The sequence below is a fragment of the Puccinia triticina genome, chromosome 6A, assembly GCF_026914185.1.
Source record: "Puccinia triticina chromosome 6A, complete sequence".
NCBI classification, from domain to species: Eukaryota; Fungi; Basidiomycota; class Pucciniomycetes; order Pucciniales; family Pucciniaceae; genus Puccinia; species Puccinia triticina.
Window position 1 is genome coordinate 7,910,684 of NC_070563.1, and position 17,748 is coordinate 7,928,431.

At 44.6% G+C, this 17,748-nt stretch overlaps 2 protein-coding genes across 2 annotated transcripts; both read right to left on the bottom strand.

Annotated features, from left to right (window-relative positions):
• Positions 1–1,050: 1,050 nt before the first annotated feature.
• Positions 1,051–5,954, bottom strand: PtA15_6A905 (uncharacterized protein; the record flags this gene model as incomplete). Its single annotated transcript, XM_053170659.1, has 16 exons — positions 1,051–1,230; positions 1,396–1,644; positions 1,748–1,954; positions 2,035–2,185; positions 2,274–2,395; positions 2,519–2,608; positions 2,681–2,838; positions 2,948–3,039; positions 3,102–3,498; positions 3,641–3,893; positions 3,979–4,467; positions 4,574–4,755; positions 4,825–4,939; positions 5,211–5,600; positions 5,685–5,810; positions 5,928–5,954. 16 exons carry the CDS (start codon positions 5,952–5,954, stop codon positions 1,051–1,053), a joined length of 3,228 nt encoding a protein of 1,075 aa, XP_053021828.1.
• A 5,460-nt stretch (positions 5,955–11,414) lies between these two features.
• Positions 11,415–11,750, bottom strand: PtA15_6A906 (uncharacterized protein; the record flags this gene model as incomplete). The annotated part of the gene is made up of 1 exon (XM_053170660.1): positions 11,415–11,750. One exon carries the CDS (start codon positions 11,748–11,750, stop codon positions 11,415–11,417), a length of 336 nt encoding a protein of 111 aa, XP_053021829.1.
• Between the last annotated feature and the right edge of the window lie 5,998 nt (positions 11,751–17,748).

The following is a 17,748-nucleotide window of genomic DNA, read 5'->3' on the forward strand; positions in this document are numbered from 1 at the left end:
AATGCACCACCTTTTGGGGTGCGTGTGGTATTTTTTGGTAGTGCGGGAAGCATGACCCTACTTTCAATCCCTGAGGTAGGCTTAGAGTGAGTTGAGTCTTCTGCGGCATAAAAATAGCCTCTTAACCACCCTGATAGCCTTCTGTGGAGGTCAAAAGTGTGGTCATATTAATGAATACAATTTGTATGCCAAAGGATCTAGCAACCACTGCACCTCTAGCTTAACCCATTGTTTTAGGCCAGACTGCCCCTGCTCCAACAAATACCTGGCAGAAAATACTGCAACTAATTTCAGTATTAAGGGCAACACTACCCACAGTTATCACTACAGTAACACATAAGTTTAACATAACAATAAAGTAATGAGTTTTCATTGTTATTGTTATTGTTACTGGTAACGGCTGTGTAATAACTATATCACACCAAGGGGATAATTTTTTGCAACAGCCGTTACAATATCTTTGCGCAGAGCGTCAGATATCGGGCAAGATAACAAGCAATAAAAGGCCAAAATAGAGCCAATCTGGCCTTTTATTGCTCAATAACATGTTATCCCCTGGATAACGCGTTTGTCTACTAGTAACAGCCTCAAAAAAGAGGCTTGTTACATTACTTGTCATGTTGCTTTTTGCACCTTACTGCTAACAATAACGGTGGGAAAAGTAACGGCAGGGTAGTTACTTTACAGAAATCATGCAGATATTGTAAAGTAAAGTAACTACCCACCGCTGTTAAGGGTGGGCAAAGTTGAAATGATACACTTTTCAAATCATAAAATCATAACACTTCTGAGTGATAATTCTTTATGTACATATCATTTTAGAATTATTGCTCTGTTTGGGGTGATTGGGTGTTGCATATATTTTTTTTAAATTAAAATTTTATGATTTTATGCAAGTCAACTTTGAACACCCCTATTGCAGTTGTGTACTAATTGGAACAACTTCATTTCCATCTGAGTTTGGATCAAATCTAAGAATAAACAGTCAACAACTGAAGAATAACATGGAAAAGCCTGTATCACTTTGTTTTTTTACACTCATTGAGTGTGTCAATGTTGCTCAAATCTTAGGCTGTAATTCCCCAACTGGCGCTTAATCGTTGTGGCATGTGAGATGACTTCTTGAGGTAGACCAACCAGTTTAGCAATATCTATCCCACTTGAATCTGGATTCAAGCCTCGTTGGATTTGGTAAGGAAAATTCAGAATCTCCTCCTTCCCCTCGCCACTCTGAATAACGGTTATGGCCATTGTTTTATTGCACGATCGTGTCGGTATTCACAGCAAGGAGGAGAATCATCAGTACTTTTTTTGCGCCCGGCGCAACATTGTCCACTTTTCCAATTGATGATGACAAGCTAGATAGAGAAGCTGAGGCACAACACCACCACTTACAATCTTGGAAGAGCCGAAACAGAAGAATCCCAGTCTGGCAACTTTCAGATAGTCTGCGGCTTTAAGTCCACGGGTATTATTACTATCTGTAGTCATCTGCTCCCTAAGTAATAGCGATCCCACGTGGGGTAGATGTGTTGAGAACAGCGTTCTGCACTTATTTTTCTCGATTAAATACTTAAGCACTCCATATGCAATCGATAGCCCATCTTCAACCCCAGTGCCTCTACCTACTTCATCCATTAAAACCTTGATGTTTTCACAATGAGAAACAACGAGGGAAATTAAATATTAGTTAGCCAAATTATTCTGGTGTCTTGTTTTTCATATCTTGGGTTTGGAAAGTGGTTACCAGAGACATTTCATCCGCAGATTTCAAAATTTTACAAGTTTCTTCCATTTCGATTAAAAAGGTACCTTTTCCAAGTACGACGTTATCAAACGATCCAAATCGAGTAAAGATTTGATGAACGAGTCCCAATTTAGCCTTCTCGGCAGGTACAAAACTTCCAGCTTGAGCCAGGATATGGATGATCGCGAGTTGTCGCAGATAGGTTGACTGGTCACAGTGTCAAGTTTGCTTCGTTAGCTGAAGTGTATAAGTTTTATTCAATTTGAAAATTGAAGGTCAGTCCGCACCTTCCCCCCATTATTCGGGCCAGTGATGATCTGAACCAGGCCATCGTTATCATCCATCACGATCGAATTTGGGATGAAATTCCCATTTGCACTTGAAGATAGAGCCCGCTCAGCAATTGGATGTCGGCCATTGACGATACATGTGCTTCTACTGTTTAAGGGAGTTTAAAGTTATCGAGTTTAGAGCTTCCCTGGCAGTTGCGACTGGATGATGATATTAATAGCGATACCGTTCTTACTTCGAATCGATGGACGGCCTTACGCAATTTGTTTCCACTGCAAACGTTGCGAAGCTCTGAGCAACATCCAGTTCCGCAAGGCCCTGGAACGATGGGTTTAAAGTGTCATGATTCGATGCAACCTAAGAGTTTAAACTCGCAATTGTTCAACCACTTTAGTTTTAATCATCTAAACGACAAGAATTGATTTGCAGGATGGATGCAACTTTCAATGTACTCATTTTTAGGGACCAGCAAGAACTCACCTGTTCAAATAGACCTTTTAAGACTCGCTGTTCCGCCCGTGTTATTTCCTGTCGCAGCCTTTCAATCAAAGCGTGCATCTTTGTCCATTCCTAGAATTAAGGTCAATACTCTCCGATCAGCAAGACTGAGCTCAAATTGACTGTTCTTTCTTCGGAGCCCACCGGAATGGCAACCATTAAACGCGATCCGTTATCCACAAGTATTTGGCCCTTGAGTTTGTCCACCTTGCTTTTCAACTCAATGGTCGGCTTACGGGCTTTGTTGATAATCAGCACCGCGCCCAATTTAGCTACGACTTGCAGCCTCAAATCCTTCGATTCTGGATGTGATTTGTTGGAGAAAGCATCCGTTATGGCCAAAGGAATACGATTCGGACTAATTTAGCAGAGTGAACTTGATTACTATGTGTTGCCACTATGGAAGCTTACCAAAATCAGTACGATATTCGGTCTGGAGCTGTTTTCCTTTGTCCATAAGAGCTTTCATCCTCTGGTGCATAGAGCTTAATTCTTCGTTAAGACTGATGGAACGAATCGGTCAATGTCGCTCGCGCTACTGTAAACAGGAGTCAAATGGTCTTACTCGGAACGTACATTCCAAATAACAGGAGAAAAGAAGTCTTTGGCTTCCTCAATCGAGGACTCTTCGGATGCGATCTCAGCGCATGCTTGCGGAGAATCACCTACGGATTTGCATAGACTTTCTTCAAGGCCAAAGTGACATCCTAATCGAGACGGGATACCTAAATCACTAAGAATTGGGCTGATTGTGTTAATGGCCTTTAAAATTCTGACGATCGAAATCAAATCTTGGATTGTTCCTTGCCCCAGGTTGAATCTTTGTAATAGCCTGACATAATCAACCTCTTCAATATCTTTCAATGTGTCTTGTATGTCTTCTCTCGAGATATGATTTATCACAAGTTGTCCTACGAGATCTAATCGAGCTTGAATTTCGGCTGGAACTCTACTAGGACTCACTATATTCGGATCAAATCCAGATCAGCGATCACAACAAACATCAGTATATATGATACCTCCGTAGAATCAAATTATAAAAGCGGAGATCGTTAGAGGATTTAAATTCGAAACATTGATGGTTTCGATTGTTTATTACTCAACTGATTCGATCGCGGAGTAATCTTTTTCCAGGTGAGGTAAGTGTCCGTGAAATAGTTGAGAGTAAACTGCCAGCTGAACTCTTCCCGTTTTGAGTGCGGATGATCTCCAAGCTGTCAATGGCCTCGGCATCCAATTTGAGGTTTCGGGAAACGTCGACACATAATGGTTGAGTCGCTGCTCGCGAAGGCAGGAGGTTTTGCCTGATATAAATTCCGATTATTTTTTCAGCTGTTAATTGTTCAGCGGTGATTGACTACAGATTGGATGAGCAGGAATGATGAATAAATCCGTCGTCAATGGCTCTTCAAATGATTCTATGATAAACAGGAAAGTTGTACATTATCTGGCTTGATTTTCGTAATCAATATGGAGAGTTTGGCAGCCTTGGAATTAGGAGGAACACAAAACGAGCTGTTGGCGGAGATTATGATTTCCTTAGGTGAGATTCGACAGATTTGATCTATTAATTCACTTTCTCCGCCCTCGCAGGTTGTAACGAAATAACTGCCTGTAGATACATCCAACCAAGCTAGCTGATTTTCGTGGATTCCGAGCAAGTAGTTATACGACTCGTCCTCGATCAAATTCTCGTCGGTGATTGTACCAGGTGTAATGATGCGAACAATCCTTCTTTCGAGGTCTTCATCAGTGGGAATTTGTTCCGCAATTGCCACAATCCGATTGTGCTCATTGACGAGAGTTTTGAGATGTTTTTGAAGCGATGCTATTGGAAATCCCGAAAAGGGGTATGCTTGTCCAGAAAATTGATATTTGGCTTCTTTAATGTTCAAAAGCTGGGCCACCTCTACAGCCTGATCGAAGTAAGCCTTTGGTTCATGAGAAATTATGAATTAGTCAGCTATCAAACGTCCCAAAATTAAATTACTTTCAAGTTTGGTTGGCATATCATCCGGAGGAACTTGATTGCTCAACTTCATAAAATGATCCCACACATGTCAGCAAGATTGCATCGGGAAATCTCAGTCGACTATCTAGAATAAATTTTGCAATCTTCTTTGTATAGAGTCCTGGATTTTGAGAAGGCGGAGAACCAATGGTGACAAATTTATCGAATTGAACCAGACTAGAATCGATTGTAGGGGTCTTCTTTCCTACTAAAGAATTAGTGATGCGTTAGGTCCATGGAATAGATACAGTCGATAATACGAATACCACTCATTTACCTTGGCTTCCTGTCGTTTTTGTCTTTGGGAGGGGTAGTGGTTCCAGACTCTTGGCGACTGTAGGTTTTGGAGCTTGGGAGGCTGTTTTCTTGGTTTTTGTAGGAGTGCTACTGGCCTTTCATTTGATTTCTCGAAAAGAAAAAGGCGGTCAGTACTCTGAACCATTCCGCTAAATAGTGCGCAGATGCAAATCAGACAATGGAGAAGAAGCGGATCATATTCTCAAAAATGAGGAAGTAGTTGGATACAAGGGCTTCAAAAGTCGCGGTAGCGTAAGCTTAGTATATCTCTCGCTACAAATTATCAATTCTTTGACGTAGAGAGCCAACCGATCGATGGTTGTGAGGGTGGATGTAAGCAAAAGAAAGGGGGGAGTCTCTGCACACCTTAGCCTTCGGGCTCTTAGCTTCCACCTTCTGTTGACTCTGAGTCGCCGCCTTATCACCACCATCTTTGGGACTGGTCACGGCCTCTTTTGAATCCGCTTCACGGTGAGGTTTCTCGGTTTTCTTTTTACTAGTTTTTGCATCCGCGCCCTTTTCTTTGGGACTGCTCACGGTCCTTTTGGAATCCACTTCACGCTGAAGTTTCTCGATTTTCTGTTTACTAGTTTTTGTATCCGCGGCCTTTTCTTCGGGACTGGTCACGTCTTCTTTGGAGTCCGCTTTACGCTGAGAGTTTTTGGTTTTCTTTTCACTAGTTTTCGTAGCCGTAGCCTTTTTCTTCGCTTTGCTGGCGTTAGGCTTCTGTAATTTTTGTTCGATTGGTTTTGTAACCTTCAAAATTGTTTAGATTTTTTCCAGCCACTACGATAATTAGACTCTGATAATTTGCAGTTGAGTGGAACAAATCTCACTCACCTGCTTCAAATTTGGGATGGACTTGGATTCGGTTGGAGCTTCAGGATCTGGTGTGTGACTAGTAATCGTGCCGAATAGGGAGCGAAAAAATGACTGATTGATGATCTTTTCGATAGTTCCGATAGGCTGGGGTTGGGTTGGAACTGCTTGTTTTGTCTCGTCGCTGTTGATCGTCGCCGTCGTCGTCGCAAATAGGGAGCGAAGAGGTGGTTGATAGATAATAAATTTGGATGAATGTTGGACAATCCGAGTTAAGAAGTTGGTTGACATCTTGGTAATGGGTTGTTGCAGCTCAATTTCATAAAATTGGGCAGCCGCCTCTAGCCGGCGCCCGTGGGCGCAGGGACAGTCAAAGTTGTTGTAGTCCGTTACGTAATGTGCCATTACACGCTAACTTAGCTAATTCCCTCCTCATCGGGGGAGCGAAGCGACCTCCGAAGGAGGGACTTACGGGCTATGTCGACCCCGCGGCAGTAGAGAATTAGCCCTTTTGGTGGGGACTTTTTTAAAACGGTTCTTACGTCTGACTGTCTGAACCTTTTTTGTTCTAGTTTTCATTTCTCGGATGGCCCAAGCTGTCCCCATCTTTCTACTGTTTTTTCATACCCTCAACCTCTCTTGTTGCCCTCCAATCCAAATTGTAACATTCATGAAATTTTGAGTCCGTCATCTGGCATAAAACCACCTTCCAATGTCTTCGACGCATCAGTTTATGTATGCATATGTACTCTATAGTATGCAGTCTTGCCTACTGTATCCCATGGCATCTTATAACATGTTATGTGTGCTGGATAACAGTTCGATATCACCCAACGAGTAAGGAACTTGTAGTAAAGTCGTTCATGTGAGGATCTGCCTACTACTCAGTTCACTATGTGGCTCTGAAACTTACCCGAGAGGGTAGTTTGCCGTATGCTTGAATAGTAAGGTTAAGATTTAGATAGTCTCCGTTGGTAATAAGGTTTTTGATAGACTTCTTTCCGAGGATGAATTACTCGGTTTTTGATAGTAGTATATAAATGATGAGGAAACTATAACATGGAATATCCCGATGGGAAAAAGAAGGAAAGAGAGGAGAAGAATAAACTCAGAGGAGCACAACATATAATGAGAAATCGAACAACTTCCGATGACGACACAAGATTTCAGAAATACGTCATCAATCATGCAGATCGGATTTCCCCATAATGACGACAACAGAACTCCGATCCCGATAAGCCTGAATAAAGCTTATATAATGAAGCACAATTATCAGCGTAATTCATCATAAATATTCACCGAGTTGTTACAGTTCACGAGTGCCAATGAAATCGTGAAGCTTACCAACAAGATCTATCCTGCCAGTCACTGAGAGAAATTACCCGTTTCATGGATATACAAACCGCCGACGCTCCCGAACCGTCCACTAGAGCTCCTCGGGTTGCTATGAATGAGAAGCTCGAGCAAATCTGCGCTCTGATGGAAAGCCTTAATTTAACACCCAAGCAATTTATGGTGGCATTCCTCACGCATGAAAGCGACTATGTGATATTCAGACGCCGCCTGTGGGGAGCCAACGTTGGCTGGGACACTACAGAAGATTTGCTCTTAAAACTCAAGCAACACATCTCTGCTCACATGGAGGGGCGTGCATTCTGGGAGCAGTTTATATTGTCTCAAGTGCGCAATATTTGCTACTACATTGTTCACTGATCATCCTTGTTTGTTGAAAAAACCTTTACGTGTATGCAGGCTATTGAGATTGTCAGGTCCCAAAATCTTCGCAGTGGTATCGCACCAAATGGATCCTATCACAACTCTTCAACTTCGTCTGCAAAGTTTTTCTCCAAGGACAAACACGCAGCTCGCAACAAGGAGCTCATAGAACAGATGCCCTTTCTATATCAGCTCCTATGTGCTAAAATCCAGGGGAATAAACCTTACCCAATCAGCAAGTCGCCGGTGGATCCAATGGCAGATCCAGTTGAGGAAGCCTCCGATGAAGAGGATATATCTGATCCATCAGATGATATACCCGATTTTGATGGGTCATTCCTTAAAAAAGCACGTGACCCGGGAACCAGGAGAAAAAACCGTGTTGAGACAGTAAGTGTTTTTCAATCAGTTACAATACAGATTGTTTACAAGAGCTTCCTTTGAAAACTAGATTGCTTGTACCATCTGTGCTATGGTTGCCTTTGGAGGAAACCGCCGACAAAATGGTTTTCAATTGAGTAATGCTCTGGTATTCATCGCCGCAGGAGTTACCAAGCGGGTGAGCGCGTACCTAAATTATATAGGTGTAAGCTCATCACGAAGGACTGCTCATGCTGCCCTCAAGAGCCTGGGTCGGGAGGCTGAAGAAAAATTGAAAAATAGATTCAAACTTGATGAATCCCCAGTTATTGCCCCATTCACCAGGAAGAAAAAATAGTCACTTGATGGCAAGTGACATGATGCAGCTTTGTTTTCTGCTCCAGAGCTACTCCAGCGCTGCTCCAAGTCTGCTCCACCAGCATTTGTAGAGCTTGCAGGACTGCACCAGAGCACTCAATGTGGCACAGTCAGCTGATCCTAATTTTTTCCCAGGAACAGCTGATGCTCATCATAAGCTGAGCAGTAGGCATTGACTGAGCCTGGGCCAAAGCTGAGCATTGGCTGAGCCTGGGCCACAGCTGAGCATTGGATATTCCAAGCCTGATACAAATCCAAGTGTCAGCTGGACCAAGAATATTCCAAATCTGAGCATCAGCTTAGCCAACAATGGTCCAAAGCTGAGCATCATCTTGGAAAAGGCTTGTGCAGAGCTTAGGATCAGCTGGCACAATACTGTTCCAAATATTAACACCAGCTGGCCCAAAACTTTTCAAAAGCTGAGCATCAGCTGAGCCAATGCTGGTACAAAGCTGAGCATTGGCTGAGCCAAGGCTGTTCTAAAGCTGAGTATCAGATGTTTTGAGACTATTAAAAAGATTAATATCACCTGAGCCAAGGCTGTTCCACAGCTGAGCATCAGCTGAGCCATGGCTGGTCCACAGCTGAGCATCAGCTGAGCCAAGGCTGGTCCACAGCTGAGCATCAGCTGAGCCAAGGCTGGTCCACAGCTGAGCATCAGCTGAGCCAAGGCTGGTCCACAGCTGAGCATCAGCTGAGCCAAGGCTGGTCCACAGCTGAGAATCAGCTGAGCTAAGGCTGGTCCACAGCTGAGCATCAGCTGAGCCAAGGCTGGTCCACAGCTGAGCATCAGCTGAGCCAAGGCTGGTCCACAGCTGAGCATCAGCTGAGCCAAGGCTGGTCCACAGCTGAGCATCAGCTGGGACAAGGCTGGTCCACAGCTGAGCATTGTCTTAGCCAAGGTTGGTCCACAGCTCAGCATCAGCTGAGCCAAGGCTGGTCCACAGATGAGCATAAGCTGTTACAGGGATGGTCAGACTCAGAATCTGAGCATTGGCTGGGCCAAGATTTATCCAAAGCTGAAAATCAGCTGAGCCAATACTGGTCCAAAGCTGAGCATTGGCTGGGCCAATGATAGTCCTAGTATGAGTCTAAGATGAGCCATGAGTGGAATAAAGCTGAAACGCAGCTGGGCCAGGACTGGTTCTGATCTGGGCAACAAAGCTGAGCATGAGCTGGGCAACAAAGCTGAGCATAAGCTTGGAGCGAAAGCTGAGTATCAGCTGACCATAAATGGGGATCAGTGGTGCCCAGTGAAAACTGAGGATCTCCTGTGGAAATTCTGAAAGTGGTTAGATGGTGGGTAGATGGTGGGTAGATGATGGGTAGATGATGGGTAGATGGTGGGTAGCCTGCTGGAGCTGGCATGATGTCACTTGTCATCAAGTGACTATTTTTTTTTCCTGGCAATTCTTATGCTACAACAACTTGGATTTTCAGGAAAAAGTACATATGAAGTCCATTGGCCACACTAGCACAATGTTTCACGGCACTTGGGGATACATACACTCTATTCCTCCCAGCTTATTACCCACACTGGATCCCACTGAGCTCACCATTGATGCCCTAAATGAAGCATTACACGCTGGCACCAAACTCATTATACGACCAGACATGTTTACACCGACCGCCGAGACCACCAACCACTTTGAAAAAACACTTAAATCTCAGATTACCCATGTCATTCTTACGTACATAGCCACACCCGTGGATGCAAGAGTCAAGCTAGAAAAATCGCCTCCTGAAGTCAATCCAATTGCACCTGTTGACCCAAACATTTCAATGCTGAAACTGATGCTTGCTTCAGATAATTCTGCTCTTGGGGTGGGCAAAGTATTTACTGGGGTGATTCAGCAGAGTGGTTTAACTGTGGAGGAATTCCACTCTCGGCTCCAGATCATAGAAGGCGACCTAGGATCATGCAACATCTTTGATAGTCTCAGGAAGCAGAGGATGCCTGCGGTGGGAAATCACAATAGCCTTGATAATATTCTACCTATTCCGGGTGCCGCACACACCCTGTGGAACCTCTCTCAAGCCATTTTTCTCGGCCACTGGGGAAATGAAAAGTGTGCCCGTGATACCGGGGCCTGGCGGACGCTTCATGCACTAGGAATTCCTACTGAGAAGCCGGTGACAAAGAAAGACTTCAACCTGATGCTCTCGCACATAGAGAAAATTCATGAGGTCGCCCTGCTGTATTGTGTACTGTGAGTGTCTTGACAATCTTTCATGTTGAACATGGACAAACCAGCTGATGAATACTTTTCTTGGGGTCCATAGACTCGTGGCAAACCGAGCCCACGTGCCATTATCAGCTGACCGCCTCAAGCTCTCTAGTGAAACTATACATGATTGGGTTGAGTGCACATATGAGAGATTCTGCTCTGGCAAAGCCCATCAATCCAAACTGGCCCAAACCTGCCCGGCTCACAAGAACTTCCTCCTGCGTATACAAGACTTTGCAACCATTGTGGAGGCCAATCGGGCGATGAAGGATGGTGATTATGGTCGCCTCATGTTTATGTGGCAGAGATGGGCTGTGATGAGCCAAGGCATTGGAGGAATGCCCCATTATTCTAAACACCTGCCCAAACTTATTGTCCTGTTGAATCACATCCTGCCAGAATCTTTATTGCAATTAGTGTTCAATACCCTGCTTTTTTCACCAACTGGGAGGCCAGGACACTTTGTGGCCACTGACTTCTACCTCGAGGTGCAAAATTATTGGTTGAAATATTTCTTCAACCACTCGGGTATTGGGACCGACATTGAAAGGTTGAAAGAAGTATTCTCTAGTAATATATCTTTGGTGAGCTCAATCAGTCTGCCCTGCGCATTTGCTTGGCTATTAACCCACATTTTCATTGCCACTCAGCTTCAATATCTTTTACAGCTCATCAAAATGGAATCCGGCTCCAAAGTGATACACCAGTCACACAAGAATGTGTTGACTTTAGACTCAATCAACAACTTCCGTTGCATGGCCGAGAGCGAGAGATTGGGGCAAACTCCGCCAGATGGAGCTACTGACAAGGCCATCAATGATTTCTACTTGACGGGGATTGTCAAAATGCAGAAGGAATTCTTGCAGAGCGGACTTGACCGATTCAAGCCATACTCTCAAGGCATCATGTCAATTTATGATGAAGATGATGTTCAGCAGGACGTAGCAATGGAAAAAGACATTGCAACAGGCCTTGAGCATCAAGATCTCAGTGATGAAGCAACAGATGCTGAAAGTTTAGATTCACTCGACATATAAACATGTGAGTTATTATCAATTACATCATTCCTTCATCCTCCACCCCTGGCCAATTGATCCCGCATCTCGTCAAAAGCTGTCTGATTCTGAAAGTCATGTTTTAACTTGGTCATCTGCTGCCGGTTCCGCTGTACTCGTTTAGCCTGAGCTCCCACCTTCTTGGCCTCTATGTCCGCTCGACGCAGCCGTTTTTCTTCATCTTCTTTCGCCTTGATCGCCACCCTGGACGCCTCTGCGGCTGCCCGTCGTGCTTGTCGATTGGCCTCCCTCTCCTCATCATCCAACCTGTTTTCTTCCGCCATCCTCTTGCGCACCAGGGCTTGTTCTTCTGAGACCCGCGCCCGAGATAGCTCATTCTGCACGGCCATTTGCAGAGCATGTACGTCTGAATAATTTTGAAGAGGTTGTATTGCCGGTGTGGTAGACGGAAAAGTGAAAAATCAAAAGTTTTTTCTATACTACATATTTACTCACAATACGCCTCAAGATACTACCAAATGGACCTCAGAAATGGATTCTACGGCCAATTTTACCCTTATTCACCACTGGAAGCGTCACTGGAACCCCGCTGGATTGGAAGTTACACCCTCTGGGACCCTCATGGACACGGCCAGCCCCAGTCATCAACCTGTCACAACCCTCAAGTCACCTTTCCCAGGTATACACATACTCAGACCCAGACAAACACATAATCTTTTCTATCCCTCTTATCTCCACTGCTTATGCAGGGGACCAACCCCATTTCTTCTGTATTTGACATGTCCCCGCCTCATTTATGCACCCCTTTGCAGCCAATGCAGTCTTCTGACCCCATTTCTGCACTCCTTGCATTAGTCTGACACCACTCATGCACCCCTTGCATGAAGTACCCCTGTATTTGACATTTCCCCGCTTCATTTATGCACTCCTTGCATTAGTATGACATCATCTTTCATTTCTCACCCCACTTTTTGCCTGTATTTAGTATCTTCTGACACCACTTGTACGCAGCCCACCAGCTAAAATCCCTCATCCAGGGTCCCCCTTGTAGCTAAAATCCCTCACATTTGTCTATATAAGGAGCTCTCTCCCCCCCAGTTGTTTTTCCCTCAGCTCAGTATTCCCCAGTTATTTACATACCACCCATAGCTTTACCTTTACCCTTATAAATACCCTTATAACACCTCATAACAGCCCTTACTTTGCAAATAACCACTGAGCTCACTCTCATATCTCTCATATCTCTTGCTTAACATATCACGTGCCTGTCACAAGTTACCTGGTTCCTGGTTCAACTCCTGACTGAGACATATACCCTTCTCAGTCTAGACACTCTTCTCAACTTTTTATATCACCCGCTCGAGGACCTGTGTTCAAACCCCACCGGAAACATCAAGTCAACTTTCACCCTTTCCATCATCATAAAACCTCTCGAATCTCACATACCTGTCATTGGACAACTTCATCTGGAACTAGACCAGACCTATCACTTGATTAAAACTTGCCAAGCTTAGCTTGGTGGGTCTTGTTATCTGATAGTATAGAAGGGCAGAGTTTGCACCTCCATCATCCCCTTCTCCATTCAGCAAAAGGGTTTCGCAACCACTTTTGAGTCTTACACCGGGGCCTGGTCTTTGCCTATCTGCAAGAGTCTTGCTTTTTCTACTTTCTCTTTTGCCGCGTCAGCCTTTTTTGCCGCCTTTATTTCTGCTCGTTCTTGTGCCTTGCGGATCTTTTTTGCCTGTTTTTCTTTGTCTCTGCGCAATTTATCTGCCGCTTTCTCTTCCTTAAGCCTTTCATTCTCTGCTTCCCGGTCTTCTGCCTTGCGCAGTCGCTCGGCAACCCTTTCAGCAGAAACCCATGCCTTTTCCGTGTCCTTGGCGGCTACCTTAGCCTCCTTCTCCGCTGTTCAACGGGCCGCTGCGTTCATTTGAAGCTGGGCAAGCCCAGCAGCCATCTGGGCACGGACACAAATTCCCTCGGCTTCTATGAAACCATCCAGCTTGGCAACCGTATCTAAGTGAAGTTTATAGAATTCACTATCCATCCCATCCGTTATGGCCAGGTCCAAACACTCAATCTGCCCATCAAAACAACGTCCACCTATCAGTTTCTCTAGAAGATATGTGTTGTGATTTTTGCCATTGCAAAGCTGATCAATAGAACCAACAATTGCTTTTGCATGTTGAATCCCAAAGAAGGTGGACGGTGGGAATTCTGGCTTCGGAGTCCCCAAGAAGTCAATGTAGAAAATTTGAAAGCTGTGCAGCAAGTGTTGTTCAAGGTCTTCAGCCACATGTGGTGGATATCTGCATGTCCCCTTGGGCGCCCCCTTCTTTCTTTGCCGAGTCATCGTGACTATTGAGAGATCTTTTGGGATAGAGGATGGGTCATTGAGAAGTTGATCAAAGTTGGAGATAGTCATCTGCTGGATGACATTCACAAGAGCATCGGCATCCTCTGGGGAACAGTTTGAGCAATCACATTTGCGAAATAATTGGCTTTCTTCCCGCGCCTTCTCCGCCAAGAAGTTTGGGTCGTCAGCTGATAGAGGAATGTACCCAAGCCTAATGAGAAATTTCAGTAAGGCAAATGAAGGTTCAACTCATAGGGTGAAAAGACATACGTGTTATCTATATTGAGGACTATCCTCAAACACAGATTTGTGACCGCTAGTGCATCCATCCTATCATTGTCATTCTGGATGGCACCCTCTTCAAAATTGGCCGCAGCATTCTTGCCATTCTTGCGTGTTGGCTCCATGAACAACAAACCAAACCCAGAATTCCCATCTCGACCGCATCTCCCCACCATTTGCACAATGGCCGAAGGGTCTCCCCGTCCCATGTGGACTACACACCGCACGCGTTTGAGATTCTGACCTAGTCCCAACGCCATTGTGGCAGAAATCACTGGGACCTTCCCATTCCCAAAGTCTTCCATGGTACGCAACTTGTCTTCATTGCTTGTAACTGAGTGATACCGCCGGATGAAAGGATCCTGAGGGTTGTACTCGTGCTTCTTAGTATTACGGGCTTCGTTAACAACCTTCATAACCTGGAAGGTGCGATTCCGGGTTCCTGAGTAGATTATCATTGGAACTGATTCAGCCTTGTTGGAATATATGCTTCAAGCTCCATTTGAGGGGCCAAGCTATATGATCTAATATCCAAATATCACCAGTAAGACCAACTGTGTGTTTAGCTCAGTGGTATAAGAGCAGCTCTCATGAACGTAGAAGGTTGTGGGTTCAAATCACACAACACACAATTCTTTACACCTGAGTAATTTCAACAAGCCTGTGAGGTAATAGTGTGAGGTGCAAATATCCTTAACAGATCATCGCAGGAACTCAGAGTCAAATTCATTGTGATTCGAATGAACCAAATCTCAGGCCGCGTGAGTTCCCCATCAATCATGTTGATATCTGTAGGTCGAAGCATCAAACTGGTTGTTATTGCTGACACAGCAACAGGGCGGCAGGTTGCTGAGAGTAGGAGAACGGGTATATTGTCTGTAGCCATGAGGCGGGTCCCGATGTGTCCATAAGTCGGCCGGAAAAGTGCTCAATCTTCAATGCGGGCAAATATGATTAGCGACTTGCTTCGTTTGGACGCCACAAGCCCCCACAAGTAAATCATGTGAGCTTTGTCCACAACAATCAACAATAATATGTCTTGAAACTCTTGACTAAAGAACAGCTCGGTGAAAAGTGAGTTATTGAGAAAAACCTCCGGGCTCTGTTGCCATGATGCAGAGTCAGCCAATTGCGGGCATCTTGGAAATGTACTATCAGGACTTACCAGATAAACAAAGCTGAATGCCCCCTTCTTTATCTTAGTGACAGTGTCATAGTTCAAAGTCATCTTATTGAGGTTTATCGCAGTTATGTTTAGAAGTTTTTTCTCTCGGACCTATATGAATAATACAATTGCCATCTCAGTGTTGGAAATGTCTCAAAAGGATCTGGAAAATCTATCAACCTGGTCATCTCCTAAGGAATCCAGCGGGTTTAACACCAGAACAACAACCTTCTTTTTGAATAGCCCAAAAAACATCTCTGACATCCTAGTTTTCCCAAACCCAGTCCCAGCGTGCACAAAAGTATGTTTGCCACGAACGAGCGAAGATACTGCTTTGACTTGAAGATCTTTTGGCTGATCATGATACAACTGGATTGATTGAGCGGTGATATGTTTGGAAAGCAAGTTGTTTGTCATCTGTGCCAGGGCCTCAGGGAGTTTGTTGGCCTTTGGCTTGGCTGGTATTTTCTGCAGGACTTCCATGGCTCTTGCAGATAGGGCGAAGGTCTTGAGCAGTCTTCCGGGTATGTAACACAAGGCGGTCAGAGTTGAGGTTTTTCTTACGTGGCCATCACAGATGCCTAAGATGTTGTTATGTATGTTGGTTTATCACAATCATGTTCGCAGTGTCATTATTTTTCTATAGAATTTTACTGTATTTCATGCGGAACTGTTTGTACATAACGTGAGGCACTAGTACAGATTCAGCCGAGAAATCACTTCGGAGCAAAGAAATCACAAATCCTTGTATAGCAAAGCAGGGAAGGACCTCACAGACTCAAGAATTAGATAGTGTTAATCTGCTGGATAAGCCCCTTTGATTGTTGGGCAACTTCGTAGTTGTACAATAACAGACCGGGGCGCTATGGCGGATCAAAAAAAAAGTTGGAGTTTTGTAATTCTCTACTGCCGCGGGGTCGACATAGCGCATAAGTCCCTCCTTCGGAGGGTCCCTGCGGGACGGCGTCCCCCCTCCAATAGAGGGACTTAGTTAAGTTAGCATTACACGGCGGGGGTGCTTCCTGGCCCGCGCGTTTGTGGAGACAACGGGATTGTAGAGCGCAGAGGTGATAATACTGATAGAAAATAGGAAAACTCCCCCAAAGGGGAAAATCATATTGCCATAGGAGTACGGTATTTATAGTATTTACAAGTATGTAATTGGGTTGGTGAGAAAGTATGTCAAGGAAAATACTAGAACTATGTATATATATTTAAGTAAATAGTATGTATGTATGAAGTAAAGTGATGAGAAATATGTGATAATCCATAAACCCATAGCCCCGCCACAACACTCCCCCCCTCAACAACCCCAAAGAAAAGGATAAGGTGAAAATAAGAAGATAAAGTAAAAAACAGCAGAAAATTGAAAGAAAACAATTAAGTAAAGTAAAAAAGTAAACAAGCTCAAAGATTGAGACAAAAATAAAAGAGTATTGGAATGACCACGGAAGGAATTGAGATTTAAAGGTACAAAAAGAAACACATAAGAAAGAAATGGATCCAATACGGCCGATTGATGAGTGAGAAACCGCCACGAGTGAATCCTGGAGTCGACATACAAAATATAAAAACATGGAGGTTAAATTCTGTCGAACCAATCATCCTCCTGGTTCAATTTCAGGTTTAACAGCATCCGGAGAGAGACGAACAATCGCGGGGGGTGTATGATCATCGCAGCCAGCGCATACTTCCCCCCCAATACTTGCCAAGGTGTAAGACGGTGCCCTCAAACCCGTCTGAGACAAGAAATCCAAAACTTTTTGCCAGCCAAGGGCCTTGGTGAAGATGCCGGCCAGCTGATTGTCGGTGGAAATCCATTCAAGGCGGACTTTGTTGGTGTATAGCAGTTCATTGATGATATGAAACTCTCGGTCAATGTGTCAATGTTCTTTTCTTGTTCCACAGTCCTTTGCTATGTAGACTGCGGCCTTGTTGTCGGAAAGTATGCGCGGAGGGAGAACCGAGAAAAATCCAGATAAGAGGGAACGGATGAAACATGCGTCCTTCGACGCAAATGATAACGCCATGTACTCAGCCTGACACGTTGATTGCGCTACACAAGACTGCCGTTTCAAAGCCCAAGAGATCGGGGCGCCCCAGACTGTGGTTATGAAACCATGTACCGAGCGCCATCCTTTGCCGCCCCAGTTCGCATCCACGAAGGTCTTGATACAGTCCAACTGGTCTCCAGAAGCCTTGATTGGAAGAGACAACTTTGAGGTGAAACGGATGTAGGATATCAGATGATTGAGAGAATCCCAATGAGTGTGGTCCGGAGCCATGGAAAAACGAGCAAGATAATTAACCGCAAAGGAAAGATCAGGCCGCGAGCCTTGCGCCAGATACAGGATGCAACCGATTCTAGATAGATATTCACGATCCATCCCCAAGGAGGGATTTGAGACTAGATCCGAAGATGGGAGTGGTGACTGTGTCTTGATGTTGGAAGGACTGTAGCTGAGAATCTTTTCAACAAGCATGGGCTGATTGAGTGTGAAACCACCGTTGACTTCTCGAACTCGAACGCCCACGATACTGGAGAGATGAGCATCCCATTTCAGGTCGAGAGTCGAGTCCAGGG